Raw genomic sequence first — 24,246 nt, forward strand, 5'->3', positions numbered from 1 at the left:
GAAGCAGTGATGTTTTTCTAGAGTGGTGGGTCATGTGACGTTTTTTTTTAACCTAGAGATAAATCATCTGCTGTGTGCCTGTTCTAGCTTACACTTTTTCTGGCATGAGCAGGGACTTTGCTCTGCATTTGCAAAACTTGTGGAAATCATGTGACATTTTGTGAACAGAATGTTTGAATGATTGACACCCTGTCCAGGCCCTGTGATCCTGTACACACAGGACAAAACTGTATAGAAAATAAAAGATTTTTATCTTTTATCTGTGGATGTGTATTTATCTTGTGCACTTAAACTGGTGTGATCTAAAATTATGCAATAAGTCATAATTTTCCTCGAATGACTCAATAATTATGTAAAAATCCTACAAACTTTAGCTTTAATTAAAGTTGGGTTAAATATTATTTCAGGATTTCTGTACATTTTATAACTTTATATATATATATATATATATATATATATATATATAATCATGTATGGCCAGCTTTCATCATGTGGAGGTTATGTACTGTTTTGGGGCCAGGGGTCAGGGGTAGCTCAGTGGTTAAGGCTTTAGTGTGTGGATGATGTTTTATAACTGCTACAACGAACTAACTCGTCAGGACGAGATCCGTTCACTTGGGATAGGTTTTTATGTGAGCCTTCGGGCCTGGTGACGTCAACCCGCTGAATGTTGTGCACGTGATCCGTTACCATGCCGCCCTGTTCTCTGTTCCTATTGGCTGATCGAGCCTGGTGTTTCATTTATCACGGACACGCGCGACTGCGCAACTATCCTGGGTAAAATCCGGAAACCGGCACATAGTGGTTTGTTAATGCATGTGATGTGGTTTTTAATGATACTGTTAGAGAGTGTTACATATTGTGTAAATGCTCAGTTTATATATAGCTCATAGTTTGTAAACGTACAGTAAAATATATTTTGGAATCCACTCCGTGTTTTGGATGTGGGCAGAGTTACACATTGTATCGGCGGGGTCATGTGGGCGGCGCTAAACTCGGAGCGGGCTGTGCTGTGGGTTTTGGGCGCTCAGGCGCTTACAGGCCGCCATCTTGTTGTTGCGGTGCTACTACGTGTGTGCGCGCGCGTGTTCGTGTTCCTACAAGAGGCGGGGATCAAGTTGTTTTTCCCCTGTCAGTTAGGTGGAGATACAGGGTGAAGGACGTAGGATTACTCCAGAGGTTTGCTCAGGTGTTTTATTTTGCGGTGCTGAAAACAACACAACAGAGATGAGTATCGAGACGCTTTTGGAAGCAGCCAAGTTTTTAGAATTGCAAGCAGAGCAACAACAGAAAACACGTGGTAAGAAAAAAAAGACTGTGTGTGTGTGTGTGTGTGTGTGCGTGCGCGTGCTCGCGCGCGCACACACATACTGCTAAAACTGTAATCTCGCACATTGTCCTGGAAGCTCTTGATGGTATGATTTTTAACTATTATCACAGTTATAAAGGCCCCCTTTGAGAAGAATGCATCATTTACATTTATAACGGTATTGTTTAAAAAAAAGGGGAGGGTGTGTGTGAATCGCGTGACATACTACTTAAAATGTAATGTATTTGTTCACACAATGTTTTTGCGCTTGATGAAAGCTTGTCAAATACACGTCACACAACGTGAATGTCAAAGATATCAATTTGCTTTTCAAATGTTTCCTATCGTATTTTCTGTTTAAACCCGTCTGCGCTGCTCCTCAGGGCGGTGGCGGCTGGAAGCAGAGAGTGTCAGTTGAGTTTTTACAGAATGACGCGACACTGCCGCGGTGTCAGATTTCGCGTTTTTTTTTTTTTTTGTAGGGGCGGGACAGAAATAGTTTTGCGCCTCGTAGCACACACACACTCGGGTGCTTTGTGACTTAGTCGCTGTTTATACGGAACGTTATTACAGTATTCTCTTGTTTTCTCCTGTGTTTCTGCGGAACTGCGCGTTCTTGAGGGTGACGTGTGTGCCATGGCCACGCCCCCGTAGTAGAATCCGCGTGGACAAACTCCGCCCCCGCAGCCACGTGCGCGCCAGCAAGCGCGCGCTCTTCCCAGATTTTCGGGGGGCGGGTGCGGCTAATAGGTCATGCAGTGTGTTGCACAGTTCTACAAACTATATTTACCTTTACTGCTCCTTCCATTGTTTATGTAATTCTCTTTGTGTACGCACTCGAGGCTAAATACCGTACGAATAGTGTGTTAAAAACAAGTTGTTGTTTTTATCATGAACATTATTACCTTTGTGTTTGTTCTGTACACATTGTCATCAGGGCAAGAGTGCTGAAGGTTTGATTCAGTTTAGTTGTGCAAAGATTAAAAGAATGGTCATGTTTCTCCAAACATTTTTTTTTGTGTGTGTGTGTCCTGCATTGCTTTTAAGCGTGTTGCCATGGTAACTGGATAGCCTTTCTCCACACACTTAGTGTATGCCTGCTTGTTAGATGAGCATCACACTGCTTGGTTGGGAAGGGGTAGTTTACGGTCAGCTGTTGTGACTTGTACAATGCTCATGTAGCAAGGCTCAGTAAACACTTAGGGCTCATACTGACACATTTAAAAATGAAAAGCACTTCAGGAGGGTAGGGATGATTCGATTCAATAAAATTTTATTTGTATAGCGATTTTAACAGTTGTCATTGTCGCAAAGCAGCTTTACACAATCAAAAGAATTATTTAAGTTTGTATGGAATGTGTATGAATCAAAATGGTCAGCCGAGGGCGACAGTGGCAAGGAAAAGTTTCCTGAGATGGCAATGGAAAGAAACCTCAAGAGGAACCAGAGTCAACATGGAACCCATCCTCATTTCGATGAAACAGAGAGCAGGAATTGATCTGCATTTATACTGTGTTAGGTGGCTGGCAGTTCAGTATAACAATTCATGTTAATTAATGTTATTATTGAGTCCAGGTAGTTATTGAAGGCTCAGGTAGACTTTGTGGGAAATTCCAGTCCTGACCTATTGAGCAACTGCTGCCAAATTAAGTCCTCTGAGAAACAGCTGTCAACATCAGTCGTGGCCAGAACCGTCTTCATGGTAAAGTGAAACCATCCCCAGACACTGGACGCATCCCAAAGAGACACGGGGCATCTATGTGATAAGATCTCCAACCAGAATCGGAGCACCAGGATGAGTCAGACGGGTCCAGTGGGATTCTGGATAAATGGCAGCTCAAGAACGAGATGTGTAGCTTCGCAGAAGAGGAGAGATAAATTAGGTATGGTCACAGTCACATAACGTGAATGTATATTTAGTGTAGAGTGCAAGCAGAGACTCCGGCAGGATTAACTATAACAGCATAACTAAAATGGAGAGCCAGAAGGAAACACAGACATGAGGGCTCCCTGAGATGTAAAGCAACCAATCACTTTACCGTCAACAAACCTGAGTGATCAATGAGAGTGGGGAAGACAGCATCTAAACATACCAGTTCACCTAAAACTCTACATCCATAAGTCCCCCAGATCTGCTCCTTTACCAAAGCAAAGCTATAGTGGTGTAAAAAACTATTTGCCCCCTTCCTGATTTCTTATTCTTTTGCATGTTTGTCACACTTAAATGTTTCTGCTCATCAAAAAACGTTAACTATTAGTCAAAGATAACATAATTGAACACAAAATGCAGTTTTTAAATGATGGTTTTTATTATTTAGGGTGAAAAAGTGATAGCCCCCTTGTTAAAAAATAACTGTGGTTCATCACACCTGAGTTCAATTTCTGTAGTCACCCTCAGGCCTGATTACTGCCACACCTGTTTCAATCAAGAAATCACTTAAATAGGAGCTACCTGACACAGAGAAGTAGACCAAAAGCTACACATCATGCCAAGATCCAAAGAAATTTAGGAACAAATAAGAACAACAGCAATTAAGATCTATCAATCTGGTAAAGGTTATAAAGCCATTTCTAAAGCTTTGGGACTCCAGCGAACCACAGTGAGAGCCATTATCCACAAATGGCAAAAACATGGAACAGTGGTGAACCTTCCCAGGAGTGGCCGTCCGACAAAAATTACACAAGAGCGCAGAGACAACTCATCCGAGAGGCCACAAAAGACCCCAGGACAACATCTAAAGAACTGCAGGCCTCACTTGCCTTAATTAAGGTCAGTGTTCACGACTCCACCATAAGAAAGAGACTGGGCAAAAAACGGCCTGCATGGCAGATTTCCAAGGCACAAACCACTTTTAAGCAAAAAGAACATTAAGGCTCGTCTCAATTTTGCTAAAAAAAAAACATCTCAATGATTGCCAAGACTTTTGGGAAAAAACCTTGTGGACCGACGAGACAAAAGTTGAACTTTTTGGAAGGTGCGTGTCCCGTTACATCTGGCGTGAAAGTAACACAGCATTTCAGAAAAAGAACAGCATACCAACAGTAAAATATGGTGGTGGTAGTATGATGGTCTGGGGTTGTTTTGCTGCTTGAGGACCTCGAGGGCTTGCTGTGATAGATGGAACCATGAATTCTACTGTCTACTAAAAAATCCTGAAGGAGAATGTCCGGCCATCTGTTCGTCAACTCAAGCTGAAGCGATCTTGGGTGCTGCAGCAGGACAATGACCCAAAACACACCAGCAAATCCACCTCTGAATGGCTGAAGAAAAACAAAATGAGGACTTTGGAGTGGCCTAGTCAAAGTCCTGACCTGAATCCTATTGAGATGTTGTGGCATGACTTTAAAAAGGCGGTTCATGCTAGAAAACCCTCAAATAAAGCTGAATTACAACAATTCTGCAAAGATGAGTGGGCCAAAATTCCTTCAGAGCGCTTTAAAAGACTTGTTGCAAGTTATCGCAAATGCTTGATTGCAGTTATTGCTGCTAAGCGTGGCCCAACCAGTTATTAGGTTCAGGGGGCAATTACTTTTTCACACAGGGCCATGTAGGTTTGGATTTTTTTTCTCCCTAAATAATAAAAACCATCATTTAAAAACTGCATTTTGTGTCTACTTGTGTTATCTTTGACTAACAGTTAAATGTGTTTGATGATCAGAAACATTTTGTGTGACAAACATGCAAAAGAATAAGAAATCAGGAAGGGGGCAAATAGTTTTTCACACCACTGTTTTTACAAAAATGCTTGATAAAATAAATGGTTTTTAGCCTAACGCTGAGACTGTGTCTGAGTCCCGAACACTATTTGGAAGACTATTCCATAATTTTGGGGCTTTGTAAGTAAAAGCTCTGCCCCCAGCTGTAGTTTTCATAATACGCGGTACTGCTAAGCAGCCTGCATCCTTTGATCGAAGTAGCCGTGGCGGATCATAAGACACTAGCAGTTCACTCAGATACTGCGGTGTGAGACCATTTAATGCTTTATATGTAAAAAGTAGTATTTTAAAATCAATGCAAAATTTCACAGGGAGACAATGGAGAAGTGAAGATAAGATAGGGGTAATGTGCTCATATCTTCTGATTCTAGTGAGGACTCTCGCTGCTACATTTTAGACTATCAAACGGTAAGGCGTTACAATAGCCCATCCTAGAGGTAATAAACGCATAAACTAGTTTTTCTGCATCGTTTTTTTCAGAATCTTCGCGATAAAGGGGAGGTTTGGTTTGATATCAGCCTGTAGTTGGACAGCTGACAGGGGTCAAGGTCAGACTTCTTAATTATCGGTTTAAAAACTGCTAATTTAAAAGTTTTTGGAACATACCCACTGCTGAGTGAAGAATAAATTATTTTCAACAGGGATTCTGTTATTTTTGGCACTGTCTGTTTGAGAAAATGTGTCAGTGTAGTAGGGATGGGTAATATAACCAAAATCTTCTATATAGAAAAAGATATATAGAATATTTTTCTTTCTTCACGGTAAAAGCAATTTTCTACCTCAATAACGATATATCGTTATTATATAGATCACAATATAGCAATTTGTATCTGTAAATGCATAAATAAAAATTCAAACACAAAGAAACTGTTTTACATAATGTAATTTTATTTAAACTGTGAATTGCTGAGGTTTGATGCATTTTTTACTTTGGCCATATTCGTTTGGATGCTTGGATTTCAGATGATTGAAAAGGTTTTACGTGTTTCCACCGCTTGCTAAAACAGTGCACTTGCATACCTTGCAAACCACGTTCATCTCATTTGTATCACTTTTTTTTATACCCAAACCAAATTTCTCACCACAGACGATGCACCTTTTTTTTTCTTTACAATCTCCTCGTTGTTGGTTTCGTCACATGTAAGCAAACTCACTGCTGCGTCTTCTTCCAATGTCGAAATGTATGTGAAGCCAATCACATCGAAAGTGAGACAATACCTTGGCAACCGATTGAACCAAATATCTGCGCGACCTAGTGGACAGCGCAGTGCGACTATCTGGATAGCGCAGAGAAGATCTGGTTTATTCGCATAGCCCGGTGAATCCAACTTAAGCAGCGCTCAGCACTTTGATAGAAATAGAACGCGCCGACCATCAAATTACATTTTACCTACAATTCCCGCTGTAGTTTAGAGTGCACAAAGTGGAAGCTGTTTTTTTCATACTTAGGCTAAAACAATATTGGCAGACATTATGAAGTTAAACTTTATTAAATTTATTACGTTTATTTTTCCTTTATGGAAACTGCAGTGTTTGACGACAATTTATTTAAAATGTCAGGACTGTTTAATATTGTTTCCGCCTTGCCATGCCTGGTTTGTATGTGCGCATCCCAGCTGGGTAAAATGTAATTTGATGGTCGGCGCGGTCTATTTCTATCAGCGATCTATTTCTGCCCAGTGGGTCGCACAGGTTTGTGATTCGAGCAGTTGGTCCGCGCTGCGCGATCCACCTGCCTGCGCAAATAAACCAGATCATCTTTGCGCTATCCAGATGTCCACTGGGTTGCGCAGATATTTGGTCTGCCCACACCGGCTCAATCGGGTGCCACAGTTTTGTCCCACTTTAGATGTGTTTGGGTTCCTATAGAAGTGAATGTGTATTGCGTGGTTACGAAACGTGCATTGTCAATCGCGATTAAGACGATCTCTATCGGTTGACAAATTTTTACCGGTTAACCGTGTCTACCTGTATATCGCCCACCCTTACGGTGTGGGATCTAATATACAGGTTGATGAATTTGCAGAAGAGATGAGTGAAATTAGTTCATTCTCTTCAAGGGGAGTAAAGTATTTTAGGTTCCAATCTGACATCCGGTTAGTTTAACATCTGCATCAATTACATTGTTCAGTTTCAAAGCCCCAATTTTATGCCTTATATTTACAATTTTATTATTTAGAAAAGTTTGTGATGGTCACTACTGGATGACGTTGTTGTGGAGATTTCTGCAGTGGTCTTATTTCTGGTTAATTTGGTTACGGTATTAAATAAAAATCTCGGATTATTTTTGTTATTTAATATAAGAGTGGAGAGATATGTTGATCTAGTTACACTAAGAGCTCTTCTATAGTTCAGGATGCTTTTCTTCCATGCTATTTGAATTACTAACAATTTAGTTCGACACCATTTACGTTCTAATTTCCAAGCGGTCCGTTTTAAAATGCGCGTGTGATCGTTATACCAGGGATCAAGTTTCTTATCTCTATTAATTATTTTTAAACTGGAACTACAGTCGTGGCCAAAAGTTTTGAGAATGACACAAACATTAGTTTTCACAAAGTTTGCTGCTAAACTGCTTTTAGATCTTTGTTTCAGTTGTTTCTGTGATGTACTGAAATATAATTACAAGCACTTCATACGTTTCAAAGGCTTTTATCGACAATTACGTGACATTTATGCAAAGAGTCAGTATTTGCAGTTCCTTCTTTTTCAGGACCTCTGCAATTCGACTGGGCATGCTCTCAATCAACTTCTGGGCCAAATCCTGACTGATAGCAACCCATTCTTACATAATCACTTCTTGGAGTTTGTCAGAATTAGTGGGTTTTTGTTTGTCCACCCGCCTCTTGAGGATTGACCACAAGTTCTCAATGGGATTAAGATCTGGGGAGTTTCCAGGCCATGGACCCAAAATTTTAACGTTTTGGTCCTCGAGCCACTTAGTTATCACTTTTGCTTTATGGCACGGTGCTCCATCTACTGGAAATGCATTGTTCTTCACCAAACTGTTGTTGGATTTTTGCTGTTGGAGGGTGTTTTGGTGCAATTCTTTATTCATGGCTGTGTTTTTGGGCAAAATTGTGAGTAATCCCACTCCCTTGGATGAGAAGCAACCCCGCATATGAATGGTCTCAGGATGCTTTACTGTTGGCATGACACAGGACTGATGGTAGTGCTCACCTTTTCTTCTTTGGACACGCCTTTTTCCAGATGCCCCAAACAATCGGAAAGAGGCTTCATCGGAGAATATGACTTTGCCCCAGTTCCAGCAGTCCATTCACCATACTTTCTGCAGAAGATCAATCTGTCCCTAATGTTTTTTTTTTTTTGAGAGAAGTGTCTTCTTTGCTGCCCTTCTTAACACCAGGCCATCTTCCAAACGTCGTCGTCCCTCACTGTGCGTGCAGATAGGCTCACACCTGCCTGCTGCCATTCCTGAGCAAGCTTTGCACTGGTGGCACTCCGATTCTGCAGCTGAATCCTCTTTAGGAGACGATCCTGGCGCTTGCTGGACTTTGTTGGATGCCCTGAAGCCTTCTTAACAAGAATTAAACCTCTTTCCTTGAAGTTCTTGATGATCCTATAAATTGTTAATTTAGATGCAATCTTAGTAGCCACAATATCCTTGCCTGTGAAGCCATTTTTATGCAACACAATGATGGCTGCACACGTTTCTTTGCAGGTTAACAATGGAAGAACAATAATTTCAAGCATCACCCTCCTTTTAACATGTCAAGTCTGCCATTCTAACCCAGTCAGCCTGACAAAATGATCTCTGGCCTTGTGCTCGTCAACATTTTCACCTGAGTTAACAAGACATTTACATTTAGGCATTTGGCAGACGCTCTTATCCAGAGCGACTAACAAAAAGTGCTTTAATGTTTACATCATTGGATACATACTTACACTGGGTTAACTAGGTTAATAACTAAGTGCCATTAGTCCAACACAACTGGGAAGAGGTTTTTCTTTGGGGGGGGGTTAGTCCAAGTACTGGAGAAACAGATGCGTCTTGAGTCGTCGTTTAAAGGTAGTCAAAGTCTCTGATGTACGGACATCTAGAGGAAGTTCATTCCACCACCTAGGTGCAGACGATTACTGTAATGATCTCAGCAGGTCCTTTAATGACAGCAATGAAATGCAGTGGAAGGGTTTTTTTGGGATTAAGTTAATTTTTTATGGCAAAGAAGGACTATGCAATTTATTTGATCACTCTTCGTAACATTCTGGAGTAAATGCAAATTGCTATTATACAAATTAAGCAGCAACCTTTAAAAATTTCCAATATTTATGTAATTCTCAAAACGTTTGGCCACAACTGTGTTATTTAAGGTATAACGGAATGTTGACTCTAAATATGCAGTTGTCTGATCGAGTTCTGTGGAGTCAGATGGATAGTGATCGGAGATAACTTCAGTGAGTGGAATTGTGAATGAATTTCTTATACTTAATGCGAAAAATATTATTAAATCTAAAGTGTGACCTGCTTTATGAGCGGGTCCTACTACACACTAATTTACTTTTACAAAGTCCAGTATGGACATAAATGCTGTTCTCAGAGGGTCTACTGGATTCTCAAATGAATATTAAAATCTCCAGAAATTAACGCTTTGTCTACAGAAACGACTAGGTTTGAGGGGAAATCTGCAAAAACCCAAAGAAATTCAGAGTACGGCCCTGGAGGTCTGTAAATGACTATTTGTAGCTACAATTATGTTACTATAGAGAACTTCAAATGCATTAAAGTTGTGTCCGTGTTTTTGTACAATAGTTCGATTATCACGGTAAATAACTGCGACGCCTCCTCCTCTACCAGTTACTCAAGGCTGGTGTATGTAGCTGTATCCAGGAAGTCTTGCTTCATTTAAAGTTACATACTCGCCCTGTTTAATCCAGGTTTTTGTTAAACAGAGTATATCAAACTCCTGATTTGTGATAATTTCATTAACAATAACTGCTTTAGATGCAAGAGATCTAAGATTTAACAGTCCTAGCTTCAGATCAGAATTTTTCAGATTCAGATCATTTAATTACTATACAGTAGGGACAAAAAATTCAGAACACACTGAATACACAGTCAGCACATTCGGTGTGTTCTGAATTTTTTGTCTCTACTGTATAGTAATTAAATTACTAAAACAAACTTTTAGTATTTTTACATTTTTGCTTAGCTCGGAAAACAGACACAGTCTCAATATGATGAACCCTGAGTGACGATTCTATGCAGCTAGCAGACAGTTGATTTAGCCAGTTTGTCTGCTCCCTGGCCTGGGCTCTGTATTGTCAACGATTAACTAGGCCTCTTCTAAGACTATGAGCTATACTACAAAAAATGAGAGCTAACCTCTACTAACCTATGCTGTCCTTAAACCCTAAGACTACCTGCTGTACCCGGTGCTCTGGCTCCCGGGATAACCACTGCTGCTGGCATCCCTAAAGGCCTGGCTAATTTCACGTGCCTCAGTATAGAGTCTCCTATAACCAGAGCTCTTTCAGGTTTCTCAGCGGGTGTATTACTGAGGAGAGAAAACCTGTTGGACACGTACACCGTGGTTATCTCCACCTGCGGCACCCAATCTTTCCGCTATGGGAATAACACTGGTCTCGCACGCTCTGACCCTCTCTAAAGTCTGGATGCGCTCCTCTAATGCTGATATTTTCCCCCGTCAGAGTGCTCACTAACACAAACCTATCACAAGTAAAATTATCACTAACGACGAGGGAAGAATGTTTAAACACCGGAAACTGGTCCCCAAGCTGTGATAAGGATTTAATTGGGACTGAAGCATCAGATCACACAGAACATCATTAGTGATGTTTTTAGTCTGTAGCACTTTAATTCTCAGAAATCATGCATCTTGCACAGAATATATCTGGCCTGATTTGTTTCTCGACATTGGGAACACTTTTGTTTTCTCTAAATGTAGATTTGGTCTATGTAAGCCCTGAAGTATTAGGCTTATCTGAAAAATTTGTGTTACCTTATCTGGAAAAAAATGTTACCTGTTGTTAGTGTTGGGTCGATGGCCAATAGACATCACAAAGCTGAGGCGAAAAACACACACTTAATCACACTATATAGCCAAATGAAATGCATGCTTTCAATTTCCGCATCTTTACTTATTTTATTATTATTATTATTATGAGAAAATAATAACAAGGAGGTTGTTAGCGATCACAATACAAATTACAGTGAACTTCAAATAAATTACACGAATTGGTTCGTTTACATTAATAAATGAGGCATACAAAAACAGCAGAAAAAAATCTAAATAATTTTAATTTAATTAGATTGAATAAACTACACCAAATATGGCTTTTTTATGCTTTTACCATAACGAACAGAGCTTGGAACTAAAAACAAGTTTAAATATGAAGGTTTCTGAACGGAAATACTAATGTTCACCTTTTCTGGCTTTAATAAGCTGCGAAGTGGAGTAACAACATTACCCGCTAATCACACATTCAGATGGAGCACTGGTTCACTTGTGCGTGATGACACTGGCAATGAGCTATATTCCGCGGGATGGTAAACACACAAATGGTCATGTAAATTTGTTGTCTGCGCATCTTCAGACGTTTCTCGTGGCTGTCCTCTCTTATTCGGTCTAAAGCCAAGTATTGCCAGGTAGGTGAATTTGCACCTTTTTTACCAAACAAGTTTGTTGACGCCATTATAGCGACACAAATCACTGTGCCTATTCATGCCAAAGTCCTGCGGAAAAAGTGATTGACAGGTGGTAATTTGTGTGTAACTTGACTTAGTAAAACCAAGACCATGCGGGTCAGGTAGTAGAAACGGTAGGCTACAATTAATTAATTCGTTATGAAATAATTGTTTAACAACACCCCCCCACGACGACGACTGATTTGTAGGTTAATGCGCAGTTCTTACAGTGCTTGCAGCCTAAATGATTAATCACTAGCTTGAACAAATGTTATGTTGTATTTTACCAAGGCTGCATTTCCATACTTACAACTTGCTTTTAAAATGCCAACCAAAACAACTAGAAACTTTTTTTTCCCACTTAAGTTTATTTTAAAAGCATTATCTTTTTCCCTGTCTTTATATAGTCTTTATATCAGACTGCCTGTCTAAGTGGAAAATTTGTTTCAAGGTTTTTATGCTTTAGAATTGTATATATGGACCACTGCACCATAGGTCCCAGTTTAACTGGTCTCAAATTTTTTGGAGCCACATTTAAGATTTGATAACGGTCCAGCAGCTAGTATTGTGCGTTTGTGTATGTTGAAAGTTGGTGTTGAAGTAGTCTTTGGAAGCAAGATTAGAAACGTTATAACCTAAAGGCGATGTCCTAATACTGAGTGATCAGGAAGTGATAATTTTTTTGTCCTTTTTAGTGGCTTACATAATTTTGTAACATGGCAGAACACAAGAGGATTGTTCAGCACAAGCTCTCTTTAGAACTGTCATAGTTTCATTAATATCAAAAGTCACTCTACTTTCAAAGAGCATCTGCATTTTTAAGAGTCAGACCGGATTCAAACCGATGTGTGACACTGGTTAACTTTACCTAATTAACTCTTTTCTGCAGAGGAGAACGAGCTTCATGAGAGATTGCACCTCAGACAGAAAGCAGGAAAGCAAACGGTGCATGATAACCACCTGACCTCAAGGGAGGAGTTAAGTCCTAAGCATAACCCAGCCACTCCACCAGCCCTGTCCTCTCCCCCTCCTGCTCCCTCCGTTCCCATCACAGTCATTCCCGTTCCTGTGGTGTCACCCAGCTTGACGACATCACCTGCATCCCCACACCACAGTGTGCCCCAAAAAGACACCCACTCAACCCCATCTCACCATGTTCTGCCCCAATGTCTCCTACCCTCTCAGACCAATGGCCCAAAACATGCTCAGACTCTGCAGCCCTATCCTGGATCCATTGTTCGAGCTTCCCAGCATGCTTTGCTCCCCCAGCCGACAAACACACCAACACAGTTAGGCCTCATGTCCAAAACCGACCCTCGTGATGATCATCGTGGCTTGGATGGCAAGAAAAGACCTGGAGGGTGAGTTAAGGGTTCAAGTAATCTATTAGTGATAATGTACAAATATGATTATAACTGCATTAAAGAAGCGTCCATTTGCATGAAAGTATTTTTTTTTCCACTCTCATTTGAGGAATGATATTTGTGTGTGTGGCCTCTGTGTTTTCAGGGCAGGAACAAGGGAAGTGCATAACAAGCTTGAGAAAAACAGGTGAGTTATTGTGTAGTCTCTATGTTGTGGCGATTTGTTGCTTAATCCTTTTCCCTGGAGAACACAGACATTACACATGAGCCTTTAGGGTTGTACTGTTACAATGAAGTTCACTTTTTATTGAACTCAAATGTTCACTGTGAGGATATGCTAAACACTGTAAGAACAGAGTGAAATTAAGTGTTTTTTTATTTGTTTTTTTGTGTATGTTTTTTTTTTTTTTTTAAACAGACGTGCACATTTAAAAGAATGCTTCGAAACACTTAAGAAGAACATCCCCAATGTCGATGAAAAGAAAACATCCAATCTGAGTGTGCTGAGAAGTGCGTTGAGATACATTCAGGTAGAGCTGGCTTTTGCATCTCATGTCGGCTGGCGTTTGGTGGGTGTACTCTATGATGTTGTTTTAGTTATTCCAATTAATTGAACTGTAATTAAAATTTGGTATTAGAAGTCTTAAGATTTCTCAAGCTAAATCCAAAATTTGTGTGGGTGGGTGGGTGCCACCTTGTCGAGGATGTTCCCCGTGTCATGCGGAACAAGGGAACAACGCATGGAATTTAGCTTGGGTGCTTTACTTTTCTCTTGACCACTACTAACATGCTTCTACGCCTTGGTTGCAGTCCACCTGCGGTAAATTAGACTGGTTGGACATGATTTGGGAAGGCTTACAGCTGACAAAAAAGGCCATAAGGTCAAGGGAACTTAGAGACAGGATTACTTGTAGGCACAGATCTGAGGAAGGCTACAAAAATTCTGCTGCACTGAAGGTTCTGATTTAATGAGTCTAAATACATTCTTAAATAGACTGTACCTCATAAAATCACAAATAATAATCACAGTGTACACCATCATCATCATAAAATCTAGCACTTAGCTCCCTGCCAGTGAGTTCAATTTAAGATAATTTTTTTTCTCTCCCCTTAAAATTATTAAATTTTTTATCCCCGTACTTTATTCATTTTTTTTCATGATCAAAAATAATAGTAAATCATTTAGCAGGCACACTGGCTGACATATTTAAATTTATTCTTCTTATTATTATTCTTATTATATATTTTTTTATAAATATCAGCATTTGTTCCAGATATAAAATTGGATATTGACAGCCTATTCCTTTTGCACTTGAAATTATTCACTTGGTGTTTTTCTGGATGCTCAGATTCTCCTGTCCGTGTTTCTTTGGTAGTCTGCACCCTCTGTAGTGTTTACTCAGATGGTTACATTGATAAACATTTAAGCTGTTTTCTTCTGGTACAGTGTGAATACATGATGACTGACTCCCTCTATTGCTCTCTCTCAGTCCAAGCAGACTAGTGTAAGTTGTCTGTCACAAATGACTGCTTTTGACAGGTACTGCACTTCATGCAGGTGTGTGTGTGGAAGTGTCGAGTGGTTGTTTTATGGTGTTGCAGTAGCTGTTTGTGTGACCAAGACATTTCAGGCGTCAAGGCCTCTGCAAGCTGCATAGAGAAAGCCAAAGCTGTTCTTGAGGACGAGTGGCTTTAAATTGCTTTTCATTTTGTTTCATCCTTTCATCCTTCTGTGATCTGGCACTTTGGCTCCACTAGTGCAGCATTCCCCTTGACTCCATGTGACCTGGACCTATAAACTTCTAGTACAGTCACACTTCCTTGTTTCACTTCTTTGTGAATATGCCAGAAGGCAGTGAATATAACAAATGTAGAAAAAACCATAAGCTGTTAAAGACGGATTCGTTTTTTTTTTTATGCGAATGTTGATTTTGTAGGTGTTTATATTTTTCAAAATCTGTAAACATGTATGTTGTGGCTTTTCAACGTGCTGATGTAAAACCATATAACTTCCTGTAGACCCCTGCCTTCCCCTCTCCCCTTTTTCCTCGATCATACTGATTTAGCTTTATTCTGGTCCAAGCCACATGAGCGCTGAGCCACATGGCTAGCCTGAGATGTGTGATGTCAGCTCACCTCCACCCCCACCCCTGTTATCCAGTGCTTAGTCGTGCAGCTCAATATGCACCTATTGCTTGAGCTATATTAGCCTGGCAGCCTCCAATCGTGCTTATAACCTTTCTGGGTTTTTACATCTTACTTTAAGAAGGATAAGAACCATGTTATTACATCTAGCAAACTAGACTGGCCTTTTACTGTCATTCTTCGTGTGATTTTCTTTTTTTCTTGTATTAAATTTTTTTTTTCTCTGATCCTGTATGTTTTGATGGCTTAACATTAAGCCTGTAATGGTTGTTCATGTGTTTCAAGCTTAAATTCCCGCACTTTTTTTCACATCTAACTGTTTAGCTTCTTTTTTTTAAACCATGTTGTCTGTCACTAGTTGAGATTCTGTGTAATTGCAGCAATACCTAGGGTGCCAACACAATTAAACCATCTAGGAATATGCAGTAGTGAATGCAGCAGTCAGTTATCTCAATGATGCACTTCTGAAAAAAGCAAGTTTTATCTAGGCTGCACCTTTGAGGCCTATTGGCTGTCTTTCCGATTAGCAGTCCAAATGGCAGTATAAATCAGCATGTCCTGGTACGTTAGCTGTTTTTTTTTTTTTTTTTTTCATCAGTAGGCATCACAGAGGGTCTGCATGCTCATTAAAGGCCCTAAAGCGAAATAGTTTCTCAGCCTTGTGCTCTCTGAAAAAATAAAACCGGGAGGCTCTTTCAGCTCACTCGATTGTCATTTTCACTTCATCCCAGACAGTACTTGCTTCCCCAGCTTATGTTCTTACAGGATATAATGCTAGTCTGGTGAGCTTTTTTGGTTGATTAACCTATAAAAAAAATAACACCTAAAGCATTGTGTAAGACAATGGATTTTTCTTTTCAAGCTAATAAGTAGTACTCTAATTGACAGATTTTTCAGAACAGATTTTTCTTTTGCTTCCTCTACCTTGAAAATCATTTGTTTTTCTAATTACATGGCAAATTTTGGTGGTTTTTTTTTTTTGCAGGTAATAAGACTCTCAAAACAGTCCTTTCTGAACAATTATTAATGCAGCATGTCTGCAATGTGGCTATATATGCCGCCAGTCTTACTGCTCTAGCCCCATTTCTTTTACTCTTTGCTACAGAAATGAGTCAGTAAGCACCCCACAGAGTCAAGTTAGTCAAGGCCCTCTTTCTCCCTGGCTCTGACCATGTGCTTAGCACTCGCATTGCATGTGACTATGCCTAAAGTGTCAACCTTCTCTACACAGCATGACCTGCTCCACTTACATGTACACAGGTGGTGCAGGAGGCTTTGGGTCTATAGAGGAGGGGGCTGCCTTTCTTCTTGATGTGTAATAAGAAACTGTTTTCTTTAGTGTCAACCTTTTATTTTTTGTTCTTCAAAACCAGTTGTAAGCTTTAATCCCCCAGTAATATGTTTAAACTAAATTTCCACGTTACTTTTTGAACTCTCTGGTTTTAAACAGGTGAATAAAAACTAGCATCACTGGGAGAACATTTAAACAATGAATCTAAAACCTGGTATTTAAATTTAATAAAGCTTATAAAGCTTGTATGATTGAAGCCACATTAAAACTTTTTTAGTGCTTGTGGGTGCGGTGCAAAGCAGATAAATTTAAACTAGCATAGTACAGCATGGAGGAAACTAAAATACAAATTTTATGTAAATAAAATACTTTTTTTTAAATATGACTAAGCAATTATGACTGAAGGACACAAAATATGGTAATTAATTTATCAAGTAATTTTTTTATACAGTATATACAGTGGTGTGAAAAACTATTTGCCCCCTTCCTGATTTCTTATTCTTTTGCATGTTTGTCACACAAAATGTTTCTGATCATCAAACACATTTAACTATTAGTCAAAGATAACACAAGTAAATACAAAATGCAGTTTTTAAATGATGGTTTTTATTATTTAGGGAGAAAAAAAATCCAAACCTACATGGCCCTGTGTGAAAAAGTAATTGCCCCCTAAACCTAATAACTGGTTGGGCCACCTTTAGCAGCAATAACTGCAATCAAGCGTTTGCGATAACTTGCAAGGAGTCTTTTACAGCACTCTGGAGGAATTTTGGCCCACTCATCTTTGCAGAATTGTTGTCATTCAGCTTTATTTGAGGGTTTTCTAGCATGAACCGCCTTTTTAAGGCCATGCACAACATCTTAATAGGATTCAGGTCAGGACTTTGACTAGGCCACTCCAAAGTCTTCATTTTGTTTTTCTTCAGCCATTCAGAGGTGGATTTGCTGGTGTGTTTTGGGTCATTGTCCTGCTGCAGCACCCAAGATCGCTTCAGCTTGAGTTGAAGAATAGATGGCCGGACATTCTCCTTCAGGATTTTTTGGTAGACAGTAGAATTCATGGTTCCATCTATCACAGCAAGCCTTCCAGGTCCTGAAGCAGCAAAACAACCCCAGACCATCACACTACCACCACCATATTTTACTGTTGGTATGCTGTTCTTTTTCTGAAATGCTGTGTTACTTTTACGCCAGATGTAACGGGACACGCACCTTCCAAAAAGTTCAACTTTTGTCTCGTCGGTCCACAAGGTATTTTCCCAAAAGTCTTGGCAATCATTGAGATGTTTTTTAGCAAAATTGAGACGAGCCTTAATGTTCTTTTTGCTTAAAAGTGGTTTGCGCCTAGGAAATCTGCCATGCAGGCCGTTTTTGCCCAGTCTCTTTCTTATGGTGGAGTCGTGAACACTGACCTTAATTGAGGCAAGTGAGGCCTGCAGTTCTTTAGATGTTGTTCTGGGGTCTTTTGTGGCCTCTCGGATGAGTTATCTCTGTGCTCTTGGGGTAATTTTGGTCGGCCGGCCACTTCTGGGAAGGTTCACCACTGTTCCATGTTTTTGCCATTTGTGGATAATGGCTCTCACTGTGGTTCGCTGGAGTCCCAAAGCTTTAGAAATGGCTTTATAACCTTTACCAGACTGATAGATCTCAATTACTTTTGTTCTCATTTGTTCCTGAATTTCTTTGAATCTTGGCATGATGTCTAGCTTTTGAGGTGCTTTGGTCTACTTCTCTGTGTCAGGTAGCTTCTATTTAAGTGATTTCTTGATTGAAACAGGTGTGGCAGTAATCAGGCCTGAGGGTGACTACAGAAATTGAACTCAGGTGTGATAAACCACAGTTAAGTTATTTTTTAACAAGGGGGGCAATCACTTTTTCACACAGGGCCATGTAGATTTAGAGTTTTTTTTTCTCCCTTAATAACATAAACCTTCATTTAAAAACTGCATTTTGTGTTCAATTATGTTATCTTTGACTAATAGTTAACGGTTTTTGATGAGCAGAAACATTTAAGTGTGACAAACATGCAAAAGAATAAGAAATCAGGAAGGGGGCAAATAGTTTTTCACACCACTGTATATTATCATTACCTTACTAACTAGGAAGCCAAGGGCATTTTCACCTGTACTTTGGTTCACTTGTATTTACATCCTCCAATTTCCTGGTGGCAGTATGCGCGCACTTGGTTTATGAGCCGCCATTAAACGCAAAGCAAGATGATGACGAAGAAGCTAATTTTTCCGCTATGCCTAATATTGTTGATGTTTTCTAAGAAATGTCAAGCAGCACTCTCACATGCCTTCCTGCTTTATCAGCTGTGTAGGTCAAAGGATGAGATGGCACTGATTTCGTGTCTAAACGGAGATCTAATCCCATGTTCAGATACGATCGGCTTCCATATCTTATTCGATCTGTGCCAAAGTGTGCTGTACTATGTCCGAGATCATCTCTACAAATGGACTCATGCATGGTTCTTGAGAGCGAAAAAATTGTGATCTCCCTAATCAAAATGAACCAGACTTTGGAGACAAGTCCCCACCCGGGGCCCTAAACACCTTAAAGAACCTACCAATCAATGTTAAACTAACACAATTTCAGAAGTTAATGCATGGTAATCAGCATAGTCAAGTATTTTATTTTCCTCAAACTTAAAAACCTTTCTCTGTTCATTGGAGCACCAGTATTTCCACATTTAGTGCCGGGTTAATGTGGAGCACGGACGAATTTTGAACATTCGCCGAGATTAAGCAGAAATTGGAACGTGCTTTAAGAAAAATAAGAGTGTATGAGGAAATAAAAGAAGAAGAATAGTCGCAGGCTTCACATGAATAACCGACCAAATAGTGTATAAACTAAAAAACTGAAGAAAGACTTTCAGCGGTTATAACACGTTGAATAAGCTGCTTTTGGATACTGAAATACATTTTCATACTAGTTTGGAGAATAACCAGTAAAATGACTTCGGCCATGGTCGTTTCTGTTTAGTGGGCGTGGCCTTTGACGTATTATCATGCAGCTCCCGCTGAGCTCCTGTCTAGTGTAAATGTGGGCCGGTTCTGGTGCTCGGCCGGTGGACTGTTTTTTTTTTTTTTTTTTTTTTTTTTTTGATTGTTTTTTTTCTTCCTCTGTTGTCTTGACAAAAGCAGGGAATCCCAGTAGGGATCCAGATAGTTGAGGGAGATTTCCAGTAAATACTTTGTCTGCTGCATGCACTAATCTGTCTTTCTGTCTGTTTGTTTCTTCTTAAGATTTCTTTAAGTTTTGGTGCCTGTTCAGTGAAAAATGTCGTAATCATCTTATGTGATGTGTGATACATCCCACCTTCCTCCACAGCCATTTGCACTATGCTGTTTGACTTGCAAGAGTATTTAGGAGAAATTTCAAAATTACAAGTCATATTAAATAGTTTCACAGACACAAAGTAAAACCTAACCTGTGGTAGTAACTGGACATGTCCTGTTTCCTCCCATTTTAAAGTTCAGTTTTGTTTACAGGAAGGTGTCTCGTTTATCTGAGCTGCAGGTCACTGACGCACTGTTTATTGTTAACTTTGTACAGACAGCATCAAAGTTTCTTGGATCCCTCTTTGGACAATTAATGGGTGATTTTGTTTTATTCTTTTAATAAAAATGTACATATAGCAACATCATGATCTGCCATAAGAATACAGCACAACTAGTACCAAGTCAGTACTAGTTGAGGAGTCAGTACCTTAATACACCAGGACAAATTATATAGATAGATATATATAGATAGAGAGAGAGATAGATAGATAGATAGATAGATAGATAGATAGATAGATATGCAGGCTGACACGCTGGTGACACTGTTCTGGATTTCCTATTTACACTGATTTGAATCAAAGCATGCATTTACATACTTCAGATACTCATAACAATTCTTCCCCAAAAATTATTTTAGCTGATACACAGTTTAGAGCTCTTATTTGTCCAGCTGACTCCAGAAGCTTTGTGCAATAAACCCTACTGTGGGTAACTAGTAGAATCCATATCTGTATAAAGTTTTTTGTATATATATATATATATATATATATATATATATATATATATATATGGACATGAAGGTTCACAGACTGGTTTTCTAATCCAGGATAAAAGCTTCAGACCGGTTCAGGTTTACATGGAGCTTCTAGGACCCTGCAGAGAGAGCCTTTAACCACAAAGGCCACTTAACACTGAAATTTTAAAGCCATTTAATTTCTAGGTTTACAAATCATGCATAAATCTTAGTGTGCTATAATTTCGTGTTAAAACGTAATTAGTTGCATACTTGTGAGAGATTTGCATTTTCTTTTCTTTGTACAATTTGATCATTTTCACCAGTTTTAGTAATTTGCAACCTAAATAATTCTGATCAATAATAAAATCACAGTTATGACAGTTTTGATCTTTATTCATCCCTTTCAAAGCTTTTTAAAAGAACTTGGTCGTGTTGCTTATTGCCAGCACGTGGATCCTGCACCAGCTGACTAAGCTTCGAAACTGGGTCACTGAGGCACAGGGGTGACCCAGTTTAACGTACACCCTACCCCTCTCACTGAGATCACTACTGTTGTGGATGAAATCAGGAATGATGTATTCGAGTGTGTGTTGATCAAGAGCTGCGATGTTCCTACTTGTGCTAGTATTCGTGGGGCCTCTGACTCAGTGCTTTCTGCCCAGATGTCCACCTCCGATTGGTTCAGCTGACATCCCACAGTCTCCACCCACCACACTACTGCACTGACTGAACCTGTTTATTCATGGTGTAACTGCCTTCTTCCCAGAAGTGGGAAGGGCTTTACAGAGCCGCACGAATACAGACTGGGAACCAAAAACGGGAGGGCTTTGTGAGAAAGCATAAAAAGTGGCCTTTATGGGGAAGCATGACTAATCATTCATACACAGGCTTGCTCTTGTTCTTGTTATAAAGCCAATGATCTTAGCAGTTTCAAGATTAGTGCAGGACTATTAGTTGGTCCTAATGCAGATAAGACCGGATCAGCGGTTGGGAGAAGCGCACATGCTCAATGTTGATGTTGGACCAGAGTGACCTGTTTTTCTGCTGTGGAACAGGGAGATCTTTCCTTCCACCAAGCATGACATTAGCTTGGGCTTGATCTCGGCTTCAGAGAGTATTAATAGGCTTCTGACTTATTTCTAGAATGCTTTTAAATGACTGTTGAATAAAGCTGAAAGTTTAGTGTGTTTTGATTTTGTATTAAATCTAGTGAATCAATTTTATCTGCCAGTAAGGATTTTGCATTTTAGTGTAGCACGAGACTTATAGATAATCTTATTCAACTATAAGCAAGAAATGTTAAATTTCCTGTGTATATCTAATTATCGTGATTATTCAGCTTATATTGCTGCACTGCTGCGTTTTATATAAAGTCCTGGACAAAATAGTTATATTTTTTCCTCCAGTATTGCCCATTTATTACCATGTAGGGCTTTTGTGTAGGTTTTTCTGCTAAACAATGGCCTTGCAGGCTTTAACCGTGATGCATTATGGCATTATCAGTTTGTTTTTAATAAATTCCTGGGTATAGCAGTATTTTTATTATTATTCTTTTTTTCCCTTATTTTGTTGGTCTAAATGATGCAGCTCCATTAACTACAAAACTTCTGTTTCCATTATCTTACCTTATTTGACTTAACATGTGAGTCAATAGTTCCATGCATTCCTTATTTGTTCTGAAGTTTCACTTATTTTGGTTTCCAACATATTTTCAGCCAGTTGCTAAAGTTTAGCCGAGTTAAAACCTGGTCCACACGCACAGGGCAGATTGCATAACAAGGGGCTTTGTTTTTGGATGCCCTTTAGTTATTTTGTAAAAGCACAAAAAAATTTCATATAAGGTCATGTAGTTACCCACTCATGCATTGTAGAATTGTGTGTGGGAGAACAAGAAAGCAGTTCCTCTCCTTTGTTTTCATAGACTCTGAAGAGGAAAGAAAAGGAGTATGAGCATGAGATGGAGCGCCTGGCCCGAGAGAAGATCTCCACCCAGCAGAGGCTGGCCGAGTTGAAGAATGAGCTTAACCAGGGCATGGACATGATGGAGATTGAGCAGTTGCTACGTCAGACTGTCCAGCCCGAAGATGACCAAGCATCCACCTCCACAGCTTCCGGTAATCTTATTATCTGCACTTAATTTTTTAAATCTGTTGTATTTTTCCATCTGTTTTATTTTTCCATGTAGTAAGTTTTTTTTATTTAAAATGTATTTGTTTTTTTGAGTCAACAAAGTAGCAATAACTACACTTTAGAGTAACTCAGCGTGTCATTGTTTTTCATTTGCTTCCCATAGAAGGTGAAGATAACATAGACGAGGACATGGAGGAAGAAGGCGTACTGACCTCACCTTGCTTCTTACCCAGAGTGTCTCAGCCAGAGCTCAGGAAGCAATTTTCGTCTCTGCCTCAAACTCTTTCTGTCCCATCCAAACCCTCCCAACCTCTACCATCTGCTACTTCGTCCTTGGTCTCAGCCTTTGTCCAGCCTTCCTCGCCTTCATTCTCCTTGCCCCCAGCACAAGTAGCAGTGACCAAGCAGCCCCAGGCCATGGTGGCTCCTCAGACCCTTACATATGGGCATATCGTTGCCACTCCAAGCATCCAGCCAACAGTAATAACACATGCTTCTTCACACGCCTCTGTCATTCAGGCTGTCAATCACACCACCAAGACGGGCACCAAACACATAGCCCACATCTCTCCCTCCTCCCCATCCTCTTCCACCAGCGCCCTACAGCTGGCACCTGTAACTCAGACCATCGGGCACATCACGGTGCACCCAGTGACGCACCTTCCCACGCTATACCAACAGCCAGTCACCATTTCACACACCCTATCACATGGCCAGGCCAGCGGAGCCACAGCGTTGGCCAAACAGACGCCCGTTGGGCATCAGGTGCTCACACATCACCCGCAGCTGGTGGGCCAGACTGTTCTCAACCCCGTTACCATGGTGACCATGCCCTCCTTTCCCGTCAGCACATTGAAGCTGGCATGAGCGAACCGCCTGACGTGGGCTTTGCACTTGCCTGGCACTTCCAGCATTACAGAAGACAAAAGCAGTACATTCCAAATCAAAACAAATCTATGAAGAGTCTAAAACAAATTTATAAACAAATTTATATTTTTTTATATATAGCTATTGCTATTGTGTTATATGTTAAAAGAGATGTGTAGCTAAAATTAGGTTGTGATGTCCTTCATGCTGCTATGTATGTGTTTGTGTGTTTGTGTGTGTGTGAGAGCGATAGTAAACAGAAGAGTGGATGATTTGGCAAAAATGTATTACATTAACTTGACATTTTTACAATATATAATTTTTAACTTCATATTTCCACTTGCTCACAAAGTGCCAGGAAGAGATCAGCGCTACAGTAAAAAATAGCATGAAAGGGGAAAATTAAATACTTAGGACAAATATATAATTTGAAATACTTTTAAGGGGGAGTAACAAGTTTAAGAAGTATTACTATATTACCCAGCACCAGCAGCATATATTTGGGATACACGTAAAGTTTTGGGGTAACCATGTTGATTTCAGCAGGCTATGATGTCCTAAGAGTATACAGTGCATAACTGTAGTAATCTGCACTTTAGGGCAGAACCAGATGGGATCTCACTCTCATTGGCTAATAAAACGAAGTTTTACATTTAGCAGACGCCCTTATCCCAGAGTGACTTACATTTTTATCTCATTATACATCTGAGCAGTTGAGGGTTAAGGCCATTGCTGA

At 39.9% G+C, this 24,246-nt stretch overlaps 1 protein-coding gene across 2 annotated transcripts; it reads left to right on the forward strand.

Moving 5' to 3' along the window:
* The first annotated feature begins 819 nt into the window (after positions 1-819).
* Positions 820-23,739, forward strand: mnta (MAX network transcriptional repressor a). 2 transcript variants are annotated; one of them, XM_053507410.1, is made up of 7 exons: positions 1,241-1,300; positions 2,885-3,192; positions 12,583-13,054; positions 13,203-13,244; positions 13,476-13,587; positions 22,435-22,627; positions 22,807-23,739. In XM_053507410.1, the coding sequence occupies exons 2-7, from the start codon at positions 3,105-3,107 to the stop codon at positions 23,508-23,510; spliced, it is 1,611 nt and encodes a 536-aa protein (XP_053363385.1). In that variant the 5' UTR covers positions 1,241-1,300; positions 2,885-3,104; the 3' UTR covers positions 23,511-23,739. The 2 variants fall into 2 exon arrangements, with proteins under 2 accessions (XP_053363386.1, XP_053363385.1); XM_053507411.1 differs by lacking the exon at positions 2,885-3,192 and having other exon boundaries at positions 820-1,300.
* Positions 23,740-24,246: the final 507 nt, after the last annotated feature.

Source organism: Clarias gariepinus, chromosome 11, assembly GCF_024256425.1.
Source record: "Clarias gariepinus isolate MV-2021 ecotype Netherlands chromosome 11, CGAR_prim_01v2, whole genome shotgun sequence".
In the NCBI taxonomy this organism is placed as follows: domain Eukaryota; kingdom Metazoa; phylum Chordata; class Actinopteri; order Siluriformes; family Clariidae; genus Clarias; species Clarias gariepinus.